The sequence below is a fragment of the Orcinus orca genome, chromosome 3, assembly GCF_937001465.1.
Source record: "Orcinus orca chromosome 3, mOrcOrc1.1, whole genome shotgun sequence".
NCBI classification, from domain to species: domain Eukaryota; kingdom Metazoa; phylum Chordata; class Mammalia; order Artiodactyla; family Delphinidae; genus Orcinus; species Orcinus orca.
Genome location: NC_064561.1, coordinates 98,032,424 through 98,049,980, shown reverse-complemented (window position 1 = coordinate 98,049,980; position 17,557 = coordinate 98,032,424). Strand labels below are relative to the sequence as shown.

Below are 17,557 nucleotides of genomic sequence, written 5' to 3'. Positions count from 1 at the left end.
CAAGGGCAATATTTAAAAAATCAAAGCACTTATACAACCTTGTTATTAACTGATAAGGAAAGTGAGTCCTAAAGATGTTGTGTGACTTGCCCAAGGTCACACAGCAGTAAATTAATTTTCCTTGGTAGTGAGAATTGTGGCTTGGGATTGTACTGAGGTGATTATTGTCATTACTGTCATTCTTTCTTTTGGAAGTATATTTGCTTTAAATTGATTATTTTTATCTTTGTCTTGATGAGGTGAAAAAAATAGATAAATACATGCAAAGTAAAAGAACATAATGTGTTTAGCTCTTGAATTTAACACTTGTTTTAGGATGCAGGGCTTGTCATAGTGCCTATTTTAAGGCTCAAATACTGAGACAAGACTGAAATCTCACTATTTTCTCATCAGAATAACTGGAATGTGCCTAGATACTTGACCATTTCAAACCCTGCACATTCTTTGACCTTCTCAGGCCTTCTCTTGTGCTTGTCGTATTATCTTTTCTGTCCACAAAGATTTTGAAAAAATCAGCAGAGTACAAGTAGCCCCTGAAATAAAGGCGTCATTCAAGGAACAAAGAAGTAGAAGGAGGGCTCCAATTAAAATGATGAAAATCTTTAATTTTTATTTAGGTATACTTGTACGGACACGTGTATATACAAATACAGATCATATGGGTTTGTTTGTGTGTGTGTTTTTTTTTTTTTTTTTACATTTTCTTTTACGGTTATATAATGTCAGCATTTCAAAACAGCACTCGATGAGTAAGTGCAAAGGAACTGCAAAGCGGGCAGTACAAGCACAGGACCACACGGAGCTGGACTTCACACCCAGACGCACACACAATGAGTGGCTTCAATGGGGTGTCAAGAGTAAGCATGGAAAGCGGATTTGGACTCATGGGTAACCTCCAACATGCCAGCATCTATTAAACTGTACAGACAATGGGAGCAAGCCCATTGTAGGGAGATTTGTCTCACATCCGAGCAGCTCTGGGGCAAATGCATGGGAAAAACTCAGTGATGCCAAACCAGAGACAGACCTGCCCATTCACGGTTCTGAGGGAAAACCAAAAGTGGGAGGAAGTCGAGAGACAGAAAAAGTAAACATAAGAAATAAAAGGTGGCGGGGGGAGTGTAGGCAAACGGGAGTGTTTGTTGGTGGAGGTGGTTTCCAAAAGAAAAACTAGTGATCACAGCTCTGAGAGCAGTGAATGGAGGGAAGGGGTTTAAACTGTTTTTTGTTTTAAATTTTGGGGAAACTAATAAAAATGGCTGCTGCCGTTGCTAAGGCACCAGAGACAAAGTCCCTGAAAGTCCACAGGTACTGTGTGACTCTTCCTTTCACAATGACTCAGAGAGAAAGAACCCCCATTTAACCTTCCTAAATGAACTGGTTTGAAACCTTTCCCATGCTTGGGCTGCACATGATACTGACAAGACTCTTCCTGGGGAAGAATGAAAACCACCACAAACGGAAGACCAAACCAAGGTACAGAACCGTTACTAAATTCCCTAAACCTTTTCAAACCAACATGCCGGGGGCGGGGGTGGGGGGGACACCACAGGGCTCCAACATCAGACCTTGAAAACATTGAGGACAAAATGTTGATCAAAAAAGTCATGTTGTTCCAGGTCCCAAGATGGTGGAGTCTTAAGATTGGGAGGGCGGTGACCACACGTGAGTCCTGTATGGAGCAGTGTCTCGGCCATTTGTGACTCTTCTTAGCCACGTCTACATTGGATGTTTCAAAGCCTCAATGCATGTTTTGTATCCTGAAAGACTATTGTTCTCACTTACAAAAGGCATAAGAATCAAATTAATACTTTATTATCAAACACTATATACAACAGAGGTTGCTAATAATACAGAATTTAAAGAATGCAGTTTTTTTTAACGTTTTACTTTTCTTTCCTCTGCCACCCAAGAAAGTACAGTACAAAACAATAGTCTAAACTAACACAAACTATTACCTGGTCTATTAAAGGATACACGGTATCCACTAAACAGACAGATCCTTATTTCCCTGCTTCACGTTGCAAAGCCCTTGGCAACCAGGGGCAAAGGTCGCTGGGGTTTGACTGACTGGGGCTGAGAGGCAGCAAAGGCTGCCCTTCATACTTTTGAATTGTTTTTGAAATTAAAAGCTGCTACAAAGTTGCGTCGACATCCTCCTAAGCCCCCTGAGGGTTGTTAACACCATCACAAAAGGCCACCAGCACTTTTTGGACAAGATGAAAACTGCACGATACCAATCGTCTTCTTGAAAACTCCGTGGCAAGCGTTACCTACAATTACGTCACTTTTAGGTAGAGAAGCACATTGTCTACTGGTGTGGATAGTCTTGCTTTTTTTTTTTTTTTTTTTACATTTAATTTGTAGTGGCACAGTGGTGAAGGGGTCTAATTTCACTGTGAAAAATGAAAGACAATGGCAGAGAGAGCCATGAGTCATTAATTATTTTATCATTTGTTAGAGACAAATGCTAGAAAAACCACAGAAGTCACCATTTCTAAAATGAAATTAGCACTGATAATGTAGTTATGACTAACTGGAATCATTACAGGATCATTTGATTTCCTTGTGGTCATAGAACATGCAATATTATTTTGGTTCTATTGATCCATTTTAGAAGGCATCTTTTTCCCCCTACCCAAATCCCACTGGACCAACAAGCCTGTAACTAACTATTAATAAAAAAGAAGTATTACTGGGTATTACTGAGAGTTCTGAGTATATAAATAGTTAATGCAAAAAATAATCCAATGCTGTGAACTTTTGTTTCAGTGAAATGGTGGCTGCCTTCTGTGATAAGACTCTGCCACTCCAGAGAAGTTCCTGATGTCTGGGGGAATGGGATTTAATCCGAGAGGCTGGCAACCTCTCACATGGTTCCAAGTGCGAACAGACCCAGCATTAACATCCACTCCAAACGGATCGGGTAAGCCCAGATTACATTTCAACATGTGTACAACTCTCCAGCGTGCAGCGCCTTTACAGCTGCCTTTCATTCACATATCTCTCTAATTCAGAACTACTCACAGTTCTTAGCAAATTCCCCTTCATGAAGTCTATCCATAATATGACCCCTCTTTTTAAACATGTACATTAAAAAAAAAACCCAGTTTTAAAAAAGTCCTTATTGTGCTGGAACGCTTCCAGTTTTTCACATCTTACACGATCATTGCATTTATTTTTTGTTTTGTTTTGAAAGGCATGGTTTCTATTGACATGTCCTGCAACAGCCAAAAAAGGCTTGCTTGATTTCTTTTCTTTTCCATTGGTCTGACACTTTTCCCTGTCTAGGCTTTGGAGTTCAAAGTTCGTGACAGCCTCACCAGTAGCAACCCCCAAGGCTTGCATTTCCTGGTAATGGACTGGGAACATCCCTGTTGGCCGTGCTGATTTACTGTCCTCTTGCCCACCCCTACAATGAAACAAGGCAGCCCCCCCATATTTCTAAATGTATCAAGGGATACCACTTTTTCTCACAGGTTTAAATAGGACAAGCATATATACTCACTCTCAGCATAAAGTATATCTAAATAATGTATATTCTATTCTAGTGGATTTTTAAAAAAATAGTTTGTTAAAGTCTTTGGGACTCCATCTTGTTTATCTCCCACAGATAAACATATGTTCCCCCTACGCTTCAGGCTGTGTCAGAAAGGGAAAGAATATAAAATCAACTCTTGAATTTTTTCGTTCCAGACTTTGGAATTTTTATTCCAAATTTCCCTTTAGCCCTCCCAAGTAGTATTGACTCTTCCAGGGACAGGGGTTTGTGTCTGAGCCCCTGTAGTCGTGGAGTGTGGAGCAAAGTGTGGGTATGAGGGTGGGAGTCAGGGAAAGGCCACAGCACACTGGCGCTCCAGCAAAGCCAAATTACATCTCCTCTGGCCACTGACACCCTTTCCTTGGTACACATCGTTCCCCCAGAGGAGTATCCAAAGCTATTCCATATACACTCATCAACCCTGGCTTGTCAGCCTCGGGGAAGGTCACTTTATTTGTAAAAATGCCTCTTTCAGTTTCTTTAAAAAAAAAAAAAAAAAAAAAAAGTTGTAGCACCATGGTGATCTGTATTCAAAGGAAAAAAAATCTGGTGTGCGCTGCCCAGTCAGTCACCAAAAAAAATTAGAGGCACTCACACATATATATCCCCCACCCAACGCAGCGTGTTTTCACACTTGCTCTGTGCTAACATTCCGGCACTCGACCCGCCTCCTAGACAAAAGGCTTCTTTTACGGAGCACAAGTTTTGCTGTCAAGAATGCTTTAAGACAGTCACCTTTTTAAAAAAACAAAAACAAAAAAACAGAAAACCAGTGTCTCAACCTTTTAGAAGCCTGTTCATTTATATACTCCTAGAGGAAATGATGTAATATTATATCTAGTCTTAATCCCTCCCCTCTGGACTTGACATGGTGACATGATGCCCTGCACGATCATCTTACAGTCCTGAACGAGAAGGCATAAGTATTGCGTGGGAGAGGAAAACCCTCCTGGGCCTCGCCATCACCGGCTGCATCTGCCACTATCCTTCCTCGTCCACATACCGCTGACAGTACGCTACAGGAGGTGAGCTCTTGGAGGAGAATGCACAGGAGCAGACGACCACGGGTGTCACTATAACCACTGGGCATTTTCATCTGGAGTCCATCTAATTTGCAAGGGGTGAGAGAAGGCAAGGGCAGGGGTGGGGGTGAGGTGAGGGAGGCAGCAACTATGTTAGCTCCCCCGGCCCCAAGTTGTTGCTTAGAATTCAGGCTGAAGGAAAGAAAATAAAAATCTGACATCTGCCAAAAAACCAATAACAAATCCCTTCTTAGGATGAGCAGTTGGGTGGATCTCTGGTGTTCCAAGACCCTGATGTTTTCTGTGACAGGTGATGGGAGGAGACTGTGCTATAATGTCAAAAGCATCGCCAGGAGGAACAGTAGGATTGCCAAAAGGCGGCTGGGTATCCTTGGTGTTTGTGCCGCGTTCTCGCCGCGGGATGGCTCGGCTGACTCGTGTACGGTATCATCTGTTCAAATAGAAAGCACACATTCCAATGAGATTTCACATCCTTAATAACTCTCTTGCAGCAGCCTGCTGTTAACAGACCGCGCCACCCTCTGCAGAGTAGGGTAATGAACCTTGTGCCACCATTGACTTTCATGTCTGCATAATCACTCATTATTTACAGCAAACAAAGGAGAGGCAGAGAAAATTGGACTTTCTTGGCAATTTTAATACTTTCCTTAAAAACTGAGGTGAAAAATGTGCACACTGTAACCTCTGGCACGTGAGCTACTCAGGTTTGCTAGCAGTCAAACCCACCATGCACAAACTTGGTATCTGAATGTACCGTTTAAACCCAATACGCCCTGGAGGAGCAAGTAACGGGGGTAGGGGTGGCAGGATGCAGTTAATGTTGGCACATTAGTGGTTAACCAGAATGGGCTGCCCTTTTTCCTCTTTTTAGCGGTTTCATAGGATTAGTGTTGAATGCCTGGTTGTTGGACGTCTAGATGAATTTTCAAATGTGAAGAATTAAATGCCAAAACAACAGCATTTTAACTAAACTACACATAGTGCTCACTAAACCTAACTAAACCGGTGCCCACTGGCTTGCCTACAATTAGGAATCAATTGTGGTGCTATTTCTATTACAAACCCTGTATCTCCAGGATTAAATTACTTGAACTTGACTATTTTTATTTTTGTCAGGCTGAAGCTGGGCACATAAATTATCAGTGTGGATGCAAATTTTCCTCTAAATAAAGTGGATTAAGTGAGGTAAGCTTCTTTTATTTAGCTATAAAGTGTTCTATGAGACTGCCTCTGACTCGGATAGCCTTCCTGAGCTGCATGATTAACAGGCTTAACTTCGAAACAGGAACTTTGCAGCAATTAGTACCCAAAGATAGACTGGAGGCTTGCCTATGAGCCATGCTCTGCTCTGGCGTTGCCGGTCTTCTTCCTTCCACCTGGCTTAACTCGTGCTTTTAGACTCAGTGATCTCTGAACTACACGTGGGGCCACCAGTGGGATTCTTTGGTAGATTTTATTTTAGCATCAGGAGAACTTCCTGTAGGAGGCTCAGCGATTGTCAGGCTGGATTCACTCTATGGTCAGTCAGAGAGAATGGGTACAAGTGAGACTCTAGTGGTTGTTCCCAATTCTGTAGACCTCAAAGGATAATCGCTAGACATCCCTGAATGACCCACCTCGAAACCTTAATGGATTAATAACTCTATTCTATTAAATTCATTTCTGTTTTCACATCACACAGCATGTCACAATAGGGATGCTTTTTCTTTACTAGGCAGAGTCACACTCCCTGTAATTTGTCCTAAAGCGACCACCTTGCAGGCTCAGGCTGGTCTCTACTTCAGGTATGCTCACATGGGCTGTTTCTGTTCATTACATTCACTCCCTATATGAACTTAGAAATATGTCTTCTCAGCATTGAGGCCTCTGCTCTGGAGTGCTTGTATCATTTTAGCCTGTCCCCACGTGTAGAAGCTGCTGCATCCCTGTGTCAAATTTGCTCTCCTCTCCTGGACCTTAGCAAACCTGCATGGAATACCTATTAGCTTAGGAGACTAGAAAAGGTTAGGGAGCAAGAATGGGAAGTTTAATGGATGCAGGGGAAAATGTAAAGCCCCACATGATGCAGTCAAATACTTGTGGACTCTTTTTCTCTGCTGTTTCTTAGCCTTGCAAATGTATTAAATCTGTAGTTAGGAGGTAGACATAAATGCCCTTAACAGCCCTGAAAAGAAAATCCAAATCACTGTCTTAAGAGCACCAACCTGTTGTTAGTCGGAATAATGGAGTACTTCAGGCTTAATTGTGAAAGAACCATAAACCCAGAGGATTCCAGAGTTCATTTTGAAATACCACTTATATTTATACACCTGAAATTACATCAGCTATTGGGTTCTTCTCAGTCTTATCTTCACCAACATATTACCCAGTCCTCTTCCTTGTAAAGTTTGGAAGTGTACTGATAAAAGAGGTACCCAAGTAACACGTAGATACTCAGTTGTGAGCTTGAAGGGGTGCTTGACCAGGGTGCTCAGCGAGGGCTGTCCATGCTCTAGGCCCACACGGCCCAAGATGGGGGAATGAACCTCGCACACCTTTGAGACGAAAGCGTTTGTCTATCATATAAGAGAAGCCATGAGGCCAGTGTGCCTTTTGATCCTCAAATCATGGCCATCTTTGGAATTAACCTTTTTCTAGGCAACCAACCAGTAAGTACCCTCTTGCCCTCAAAGGAGAAAATCAGTCCCCTTAGGGGACCAGGGTTCTTCTCTTCTCACTGTAACATTGGTCCTGCCTCAGGATTCTACAGAGCATCCTTTGATTAAACAGGGCCTCAGTGTTGGGAGATTCTGTGGCCCTCAGGAAGCAAAATGAAAAACAGGCTGTTTGTTTGTTATTTAGGTAAGTCGGAGCAATTTCAGAATTCTAAAGAGGAATTCATAAGCAAAATCTATCCCGATGGAAATTACACCTAAACATGAGAGAACTTCTAACACTTGTAACAGTGAATGTGGCTCGGAAAAAGAAAACACTTCTCTTCAGAAGCCAAATCAAGTCTTGCCTCCTGGCTACAGGATTCCACAACATGAGGGTTTCAGTGGTTAACTGAGAGAAGACGAGCAATATTTTGGAGCATGTTATGTGGCATATGTGTGCCCTGAGATCATCCTGTATCCCTGATGACAGGAAACTGGCAGGCAGAGTGTGCAAGCAAACAAGAGACAAACACATTCCAAAGACAGGTGAATTAGTATACATTGCTGAGAACATGCAGTGGAATCCTTTCAGCCTTGCTGGCTTCATAAAGTCTGGGTCTGCACTCAACCATCCAGCACAGTGGTGCGGAGCTGCAAGTATGAATTTTCGAAGGAGAACAGGGAAGTATCAAATCTACTATTGCATTCGTGCAGCCAGGGATCGTAGTTCAACCTTGTCTTACTTCTTTAGTGAAGGTGATCACCAGAATGCCCTTAAATATAGTCATGACTGACTCAGGGAGCTTCTTCCTGCAAGCACACCTGCATGCCTCTCCCCAACACACACACACACACACAGTCTGACCACATTCTGTCAAAGCTTTGCAAACTTCTATCAGTTACAGGTGTATAGATTTGGGGGCCATCATGGACTTAAATGCTCACTGACAAAGAGTCGGTTTCCCCAAAGACAGTGAAATATGTTCACATATGAATGCATGTTAGCATCTTGCATTTTATCATTAGTTGAATTCAAAGGTAGTTTTCCTAATGTCAGAACAGTCCTCAGTGTGCCTCTTCATTACCAGTGAAAAACATGCAATCTGTTATGTTTCTAAACAGCCTCTTGCTTTCCCGATAGGCAATGGAATTTACCTGGAAAAAAGATTACTGGAAAGCGCTGCCTACATTCTGCAACGGTGTACATCAAAAACTCTTAATTCAGGGTAACTTATAACATGCCCAACCCTGCCGGTCAGCCTACACATGACTTATGAACAAAGCCAAGATAGTAAAAGTTCTCTCCGTGGACATCTCTATGTCTAGCAATGGTAAGAGAATCCTTTTATACTAATGTAGGAATGGGAGTTGAGAAATATGAATATTACACCTGGATCTGTGTGTAACTAGCCGCATGGCCTGGGCAAGTTACAAAAGGAAGATTGTAGACTCTGGGGTCCTTAAAAGATCTCATATCACTCACAGATCCTGTGATGGCCCAAGTCCTCAAGCTTGTGAGGAGTCTGGAACCTTGAAAAGCCACAGTAATGCTTCCAGATTTCCAGAACACAATTAAAATGTCTCCATGTCAGCACTCATTCCTTGCAACTTTCTAAAGCAGCTAACGGATCCCTGGGGAGCCACTAAGGCCTCTGAGAGCTTATTGTACACACCTCTCCTCTGTGCTCTAGATAAGATGCCTGCCTTAGAAAAACAGGAATGCTTGGGGAAAAAGCCTAACCCTTCCTGTCAGTTACAACGTGGAAGCTATTGTATGCCCTGAGGCACCACATTTACTCAAGGTAAGTCTCCCTAAGGCTCATTGACTGTGTGTCCCAGTAACAGTACTCAAAGGATAAAGTGGACCTCACAACCTTTTAATTTCCAGGGCCATCAGAAAGGTAAGTCCTACTGCAAATAGGTAAAAAAAAAGTCTCTGTTTACATAAGAGGGGGCTTACAAGGGCTTTGAGGCACACTCCTCAGTGAACAGAGGATAGAGGGCTCCCCCCACCTCATAATCAGTCTAGCTGCGTTAAAGAGCCAGATTGAATTTATAACCAAGTGCAGAGTTTACAGAGTTTACATTAGCCACAGTATGCTGCAGTACAGAGGCTTCAACGATCCCGTTGGTGGGTTTTATTTTTCTTCATAGTGATGGGAAAGTTTGGGGGTATGGAAGATAGAAGTAGTAGAAAAGATTCACTTATCCTCGATACTTGTTTTGCCTCAGTAATCAAGGATCACGTTTGGCTCGACAGACTACTGCGGATACGTTTGTGGGAGCAGCAGGTGCATGAGTTTGTGGTGTTAGGAGGCAACATGGTTATGCTTCTCCAGACCTATTTCTATTGACAACAGCACAAATAATATTTGAAGTAAAATGAAGTCCTTTAGATCAGTTCAATGATGCATGTGAATTTCTAGAGAAAACTAAACAGGTTGAATTAGTTGCTATTTTGTGCAATAGTCTTATTACTTTTATCCATAGATTTGGATATAATATAAAAGTAAAGTTTTATAAGCACATAGAGTAGAAATTTTTTTCTGTCTTACATGAAAACAGATCCATTAATAGTCACAGTAATTCACCAGCATGCTCAGAGGATATGGTAAAAAAGTAGTGAGACTTTTAGCTTTCTGATGGGGCTTCTATACTAGGATACTGCATTGTATCAAACCCATGTCAAAAAAAAAGAAAAGTCATAATTTATCTAACATGCATTACACAGAGATACTGGAGGAATGAGGTAGAATATAAGTAATATTAGCGTTGCTAGCAATGAGCAAAAGCAGAGCAACTGTAACATGCAAACATGCGGAGAGGAAGAAAGGAAAAAAAGTACTGAAGCACCAGAGAGAGATGCATTTGTTAAGAGAGATTCTCTAAGCATACTAACCTGCTGGTTCTAATGAATTTTCTACTTTGTCGTTAACATCGAAAACACGATCATGAACACCTATAGTTTTCATACAGCTATCTATAACAAAAATAGAGATAACAGCCAAATATGTTAGTGAAGACACCCTTAAACTCCCGCTTCTTTCTTTTTTCTTTCTAATTTTTCCTTTTACTTATGGAGAGACTGTTTTACAATCAGTGGCATGTATCCAAATGCCAATATTGTTCCCATTTGCTGTGCACGTACAACAGTCTGAGAAACAACAAGTTAGCAACTGCTGTGTACTTAAAATAAAGGCATCATGAAAAATAATGAGAAAAAATTTGATGAAAACTGAAACATGGATGTTGATAATACAAAACAGATACCACACAGGATTTACAGTAAAAAAAAAAAAGTTTTACCGCTGTGAACCAGACCACACAATAGAGCATGCGCAGTGAAGCCACCCTCGGAAGCTCATTTTAGTGAACTTACTTGTTGGTCGCACAAAGACTTTGAGCTTTAGACAGGACCGTCTTCCATTATCTGGGATTGCAGAGGCTGTGGAAAAGACAAAAAGAGAGAGCAAGAGAGAAAGGAGAGAACACCACCAGATTATTCATTTGCAAATGCAAATGGGCCACAGTAAATTCTTTCATGAATTCTTCCCAGAAGATGAAACAGAAATACTTTTCAGACTGACACTGACTGACTGCTATCGAAAGGGCTACTTTCCTATACCTGTCTTTCCTTTGCAATACAATAAAGAAAGAATCATGCAAGAACGTTGGTAATCTACGGAAGAATACTTTGGATTCTTATTTCAAAGGCTCTTGCGTTTAACTTGATCTGTAATCAGTTTTCTCTAAAATAAGGAGATAATGCCGCATGAGTCCTCCTGCTTTCACAGAGAGCAGGAAAGGGGCCCCCGCAGCCACCAGAGCCCAGGGTGTAAGCGTTGGCAAAATCCAGTTAACAGTTACAAGGCCAACTTAAACATGACCTAGTTCTGCTGGGGAAAGCAAAGCTCTGTCTGTCCTGAAAGCCTGTCTGTCAGTGCTTTGCAGGTAATTCAATTAGAGGTTTTACTCAGAACTTGGCTCCACATTCTGTATGACTAAACCAAACCCAGCAACTTCCATCAGGCTATTATAAGTACAATATGCTATTGAGAAAGTACTGGGTTGCAATGGTACATTTATTTTTAAAAATTTGCCACAGAGAAGGATGGAATTAATAAAGTGGGCTTACCAAAACATGACAACATGTTTCAAGTTATAAATCATTTGAGGAAGAAACTTTCTTCTCCTCTTCAAGATAATAAGACTGTAAACTTCCCCTGCGTTTGAAAGATGATCTCCCCTCAGTACACCCAGCATAATGTCAAAGGGATTTCCAAGGCCGTAAGACCCTTAACAATCACATATGTTTACACATGCATTCTAAAGATGACAAAAATTACAGAAACGAGTGCTGCATACTTTCCTCCCTATGTGTTTGCTTCAAGTGTTTTCTTTGTTCAGAAAGACCAGATGATATCAGTCAAAATACACATGGCTCACAATTAGTTTGGTAATACTGTCAGTGACAAAGAGAGGACCGGTGTTCAGTGTGCCTTCTCCCTCCTCTATTCTTACTGTCCCTCATGGTGAGCCCAGAAAACGAAAATGCTGATTTTGCAGGTGAGAGGATTCAAGATGCAAACTCTAGGTTAACTTCCCAACAATCTCCTCATGTAACTCCAGGTCCACATCCTGGAGAACTTATAAAGTCACCACCTAAAAGACATCAAGCTGGAAAGGACCCCCGTGTCGCTATGCAACACCTGTTGAAAACGCTCTTAATTCTTAGACCAAAGTAGATACAGAAAAGATGTTTTCAGCCCTCCCCACCTTCGTGTTCGCTCTGACAAGCAGTTAAGAAGTGCTAACAGCTGGCTTTGCTGTAGGCTTTCATTAAATCAAAGTCGGAAAAACTCCCTCTACTGACATTTACAGTAACTAGTGTGTTATTTAGGGCACAATATTTGCACTCTGTGGTTCGATCCAGGAAATGATGTCCTTCCTGTGGACCCCCAACTGCAAATGTGCATGTCACAAATACAGTACACATAGGTGACTCCAATTCGTTAGAAAAACCATGGGTTCTTGAGATAGTTTATATCTTATTTATGAGAGGTGGTGTGAAAAAGTGACACATGGATGTTTACGCTGCTGTGCTATGGATTTCTGAGCTGAGATGAACTTACTGCAAGCCTTGTGAACTTGATTTACCACATGCAGTAGCTGATTTTACTGATGATACTGTAAGATATAACAGGCTCAAGGCAAGATCAAATGTTTGTTTTAGTGGGGGAACTTCTTAGAGTTAGCACATTTTTCAGATTTATATATAGGAGAAATCCTATAAATCCAGGACACAAAAATCATTGTGGGGCACGCTGGAATAACTAAACATCAACACATGATAAACTGTCCAGGAAAAATTCAAGAGAGTTCTCTCACCAGCTCGCAAAGAGGGACAATTAGCCTTAGTTACTGGATGAGCTATATTATTCTGTACACTAAAAATATTAAGTGTACTTATATTTATAAAGACCTCTCTTCCCCATCAAACTTCTCCCTTCCTCATCTCCTCTCTATCACCAGAAAAGCTGTATGACAATGATAACGTGACTGATACCTTATGATGCTGTTTGACTATTATACTCTAATCCTTAGAAAGACTGATAAACAAAGAATATAAACATATAATGGGAGTACACAGTGCAGATTACATTAAGTCCCTTGACTCCACAGCCTCTGACCTGAGCTCATGAAATCTTAACCTAAGTCGGTATAACTTGGGTCCCTTGTTTGCCACGTTGAAAAACAAATATAATACCAGAAGGCATAAAAACTTTTCCATATGTGAGCAAAACTCAATTTTTTATGCAAGGTTTAAAAAACTGGGAGTGTGGCTTTATTCCATGTCCTGTTCCAGGTTTCTTAACCCCACACCTCTTGCCTGACAAATAGAGGGTTCCTTTATATCACTTACAAAGAGTGATTATTATTAGTAATACTTGAATATATAAGGTAATATGAAAGTGCTTTACTAGTCACACCTAAACAACAAAGCGGAGGCTTGAAGCATTAAAAACACAAAACAGAGGAACTGAAAAATGTAATAGTCACACAAGTAAATTTCTAAAGAAAATCCTCTTGGGATCAATTATGAGCAAGATTGAAGATGGACATGAGGGAGTAAAAGCTTAAAACGTGTCTGGCCTTTGTCAGGAGGTGGGTATTATTGATCTCTATGATTCTAGAGACACACATCACTTTATACTAAGTAACACTATTTTAGTTAAAACAATACGCTGTTTTCCTTAGAAAATTAATAGTGAAAGTTTGGAAACTGATAATAAATAATTACTACCATTTATTATATATGACTGCAGCTTTACCTATCCACTCAAACGCTTTTAAAACTGCTATGTACAGTTGCCCTGTTAGGTGCTACGGATGCAAAGATGTATAAGACAAACTGTTTCTGTCCTTGTGCTGTGCTTATCCCAGCTGGGGACATAGGTAGGAAACACAGTTTAGGGACCAGGAGGCATCCATGTGGTAACTGAGGTTTGCATGAGCTTCATCTGGGCATGTGAGGGTGTCGCGGGAGTGTTTATCAGAGGGAATTTTATCCAGGCTTTACAGGCCCTCCAGAAGCCCAACAACAGCAACTGGGACAAAAGAATTATAACATTTCATCCCTGAGTTCCCAAATTGGAGCTGTAGCAACCAAAAAGAGGTCTTCACGTGCAACAGGGGAAGAAAACCTAGACCTGAACTCTTCCTATAATGATATTTGGATTTTCTGTGCTGGAGAGGATGTGGAGAAAAGGGAAGCCTCCTACACTGTTGGTGGGAATGTAAATTGGTACAGCCACTATGGAGAACAGTATGGAGGGTCCTTAAAAAACTTATAATAGAACTACTGTATGACCCAGCAGTCCCACTACTGGGCATATATCCGGAGGAAACTAATTCGAAAAGATACATACACCCCAATGTTCACAGCAGCACTATTTACAATGCCAAGACATGGAAGCAACCTAAATGTCCACGGACAGATGGAAAGATAAAGAAGATGTGTATATATTTATACAATGGAATATTACTCAGCCATAAAAAAGAATGAAATAATGCCATTTGCAGTGACATGGATGGACCTAGAGATTATCACACTAAGTGAAGTAAGGCAGGCAGAGAAAGATAAATACCATATGATATCACTTACATGTGGAATCTAAAATATACAAATGAACTTATTTACAAAACGGAAACAGACTCACGGACATAGAAAACAAACTTACGGTTACCAGGGAAAAGGGGGGAGGGAGTTTGGGATTACAATATACAAACTACTGTATATAAAACAGATAAACAACAAGGTCCTACTGTGTAGCACAGGGAGCTATACTCAATATCTTGTAATGAACTATAATGGAAAACAATCTGAAATATATATATATAACTGAATCACTTTGCTGTACACCAGAAACTAACACAACATTGTAAATCGACCATATTTCCATAAAAAAAAGATATATGGATTTTAAAATAGAATTTGTCAGATTAAAATGAGAAATTCAATTCATGTCTTAAACATTTGTCACATAATCCAAATTCATGTCCCTTTACTCAGTTTACTGCTGAAAATGTACCTTTGGAGTCAGGAAGCTGGGAGTAGGGGTGTGGGGACCATTAAAACAAGCACAGCCTCCCATTCCACGATCTTAATAGCAACTTTATAAATCAATCCACAGAGTCCCTTCCCCCTAATGATCTGCAAAGTACCCATCACAACCTTACAACACAAAATGAAATATAATCTAGGGGCCCTCTGGTTCTCCGTGTTTAGAGTATCCTGCTAAAAAAGGGCTGCTTATCTTCGCTCTGTTGCATGACTTCAGACAGGAGCTCTAACTTCAGCCATTCCTGAAAACCTGTTTGCTTGCTCTCCTGGGGCTCAGGTGAGCATGGCTCAGCCAATCTGATACATAAAGGGGACCACATTCAATACCTCCAAATCTGTACTTCCAAAGGCTGTGTTTAGCATTGCAAATATTTGTAGCATTCGCATCACAATTAACTGTGGGCCCATCGGCTGGATGTGGCATCCTGCTTGTGGCAGGCAACTTCTGACCTAGCTCCAACCATCCACGCCTGGTATGCATGCTCTGTGTCTGCCCCTCCCCTTGAGAGGGGGCTGGCCCTGGTTGCTTGCTTCCGGTGAGTGGAATACAGCAAAAGTGAGGGGATGTCACTTCTGTGATTGATTATGTTGTAAAAGACTGTGCCCTCCTTTCTCCTTAGCACTCTCGCTCACCTTCGGAAGCAAGGTGCCACACTGTGAGGTTCTCAGTGGAAAGGCCCACACGGCAAGGAGCAGAGGGAGACTTCCAGACAAGTGCGTGCAAGAAGCTGACACCTCAGTGCAACAACCCGCAAGGAGCAGAATCCAGCTAACCATCATGCGAGTGAGCTACAAACCGAATCCTTCAAATGACTGTCGCTTTGGGAGAGACCCAGCCCCAGAGGACGCAGCTAAGCCGCCCCTGGATTCATGACCCACAGAAATGGTGAACTAATAAATGCTGTCTTAGCCACAAATTCGGGGGTGATCTGTTACTCAAGAGCCAACTGACATGATGCTGTGCAGTCAAGGGTTTCCCATGCCCACTCGAGGCTTCAGGACTAAGGCACCGGAGCGCACTGTGCTGAAGGCTCCCACACAGCAGCTCCTCCCTGATTCTGCTGCCATGTCTAAACAAACGCACCCCTCAGGAGTTTACTTTTCAAGCTACTGGTACAAGTCCACTCAAAACAGGCCTTGAAGAGAGGTAATTATAAACTGCTGTTGAGGAAACACTACAAGACATCTCTATTTGTTTTCACTCCGGCATTTAAAAACTGTTTCTCATTTTCCTCCCCATGCCACTTAGCTTTTGCTAATGTAGCCAGCCTGTGCCGTTTCTCGTAATTAGCATGATGCCTCACATTAACTCCAAATTGCTGGGGGAACCTAAATGAGCTTTGATACAAAACGTAAACTTAAATCATAAGAGAGAATGCCTTTCCTCAACTGTGAGAAATAGAATATAAAGATGGACTTGAAGACACCAGAAATAAAAGGACTTCAAATAATAAGTTAAAATTTCTCTTCGTATCAAAAAACTCCTATTTATCTTTTACACAGGCTATCAAACATAAACATCATGAGATTTTAAGCAACTCAAAAGCCATCAAGGAAACAAATGTTCTTCTTCATAAGGAACCGAAAAGGAGAGGGGTGAGATTCTCATATTTTCAGGCCCAATCCTGTACTCATTAGTTCATTTTATCATCCCTCTGCCTAACCTTATTCATCCTCAAATCGTAATTCCAAAAGCCAAATCCTTCTCCTTTTCTGTGTCCCTTGTCAACCTGAGTACTTTGGGAAATTTTATTTTTAAAAAATAATCAGCTGCTTCTTTTCCAAAGAAATGAGTGTGTGTGGGGGGGGGCGGTATTAAAAACACAGTTTTCCATTGTGTTTGCCGCAGACAATATTTCTTAATTTGTGCAAGTCAAAAGAAAAGATGGGCTATTAGCTGTTAGCACAGCCCAGTTTTTCCTCTGTAGGTTTTCACGCGGTCTCACATACAACATAAATATATGTAAATTAGACAGGTGATGGCAGAATTAAGCATTAATATTCTTTTCACAATAAATGCTGAAGAAGTAAAGCCCATTTAAACAAATGGTACTATGGAAAATGTCGTGTAGAATTTAATGAGTCAATAAAATCCATTTTGTGTATGTGGGTGGAGGGTAGGGAACCAAAGAAGTGGTGGGAATAGGATAGAGATTAACCAAAGCCATATGGACTTCTTGGAAAATGGTTACCAGATCCTCAGGAAAAGTCTTAAAACAAAAGTTAGGCCTCTTGAAAGAAGACCCCAGCAACAACTTGCAGCTGGCTATCTGCCCTTCTTAAAAGCAGCACAATACCTAATTTTCATATTAAAAACAAAATCACCAGTTATGATGCAATACATCTCACCAGTCTACCTTCTGAGATTTAAAAGTCACGTTTTAATAACCTGCTTTTGGCCCCGGGTTTATCAAGCTTGCACCCTAAGAGCAACCTCAGCCCCCGACTGCTCTGCCCACACAATTCATCTCCCACAGCCTGCTGTGTCTCAAGACTTGAATCACTGGCAGGTTAAGGTCAAAGCCCCAGAGGTAAAACTTGGAAATGAGGTTACTAAGTAAAGGTGGAAGCCTTGGAGAAATTTAAAATATCATGTAAACAATAGAGACTTTGATATGGCTCTGGGGATGTTTCTTTTTAAAAAACTAGAAAAGGAAGAGGGGTATTTCCAACAATAAAATAAGGGTAGAGTGTACTCTGCAAGCTAAATCTT

General features: G+C 41.2%; 1 protein-coding gene across 2 annotated transcripts in view; it reads right to left on the bottom strand.

Annotated features, from left to right (window-relative positions):
• Positions 1–663: 663 nt before the first annotated feature.
• The window catches only part of EFNA5 (ephrin A5), a 276,838-nt gene continuing 259,944 nt past the window's right edge, over positions 664–17,557 (bottom strand). Inside the window, exons 3-5 of one of the 2 annotated variants that reach the window (XM_004267436.3) lie at positions 10,600–10,665; positions 10,120–10,200; positions 664–5,014 (exon numbers count right to left, since the gene is read on the bottom strand). In XM_004267436.3, coding sequence (XP_004267484.1) covers positions 4,893–5,014; positions 10,120–10,200; positions 10,600–10,665 — 269 coding nt within the window. In that variant the 3' untranslated portion in view covers positions 664–4,892. The remainder of the gene's footprint in view (positions 5,015–10,119; positions 10,201–10,599; positions 10,666–17,557) is intronic. The other variant, XM_033423737.2, reaches the window with a different exon arrangement.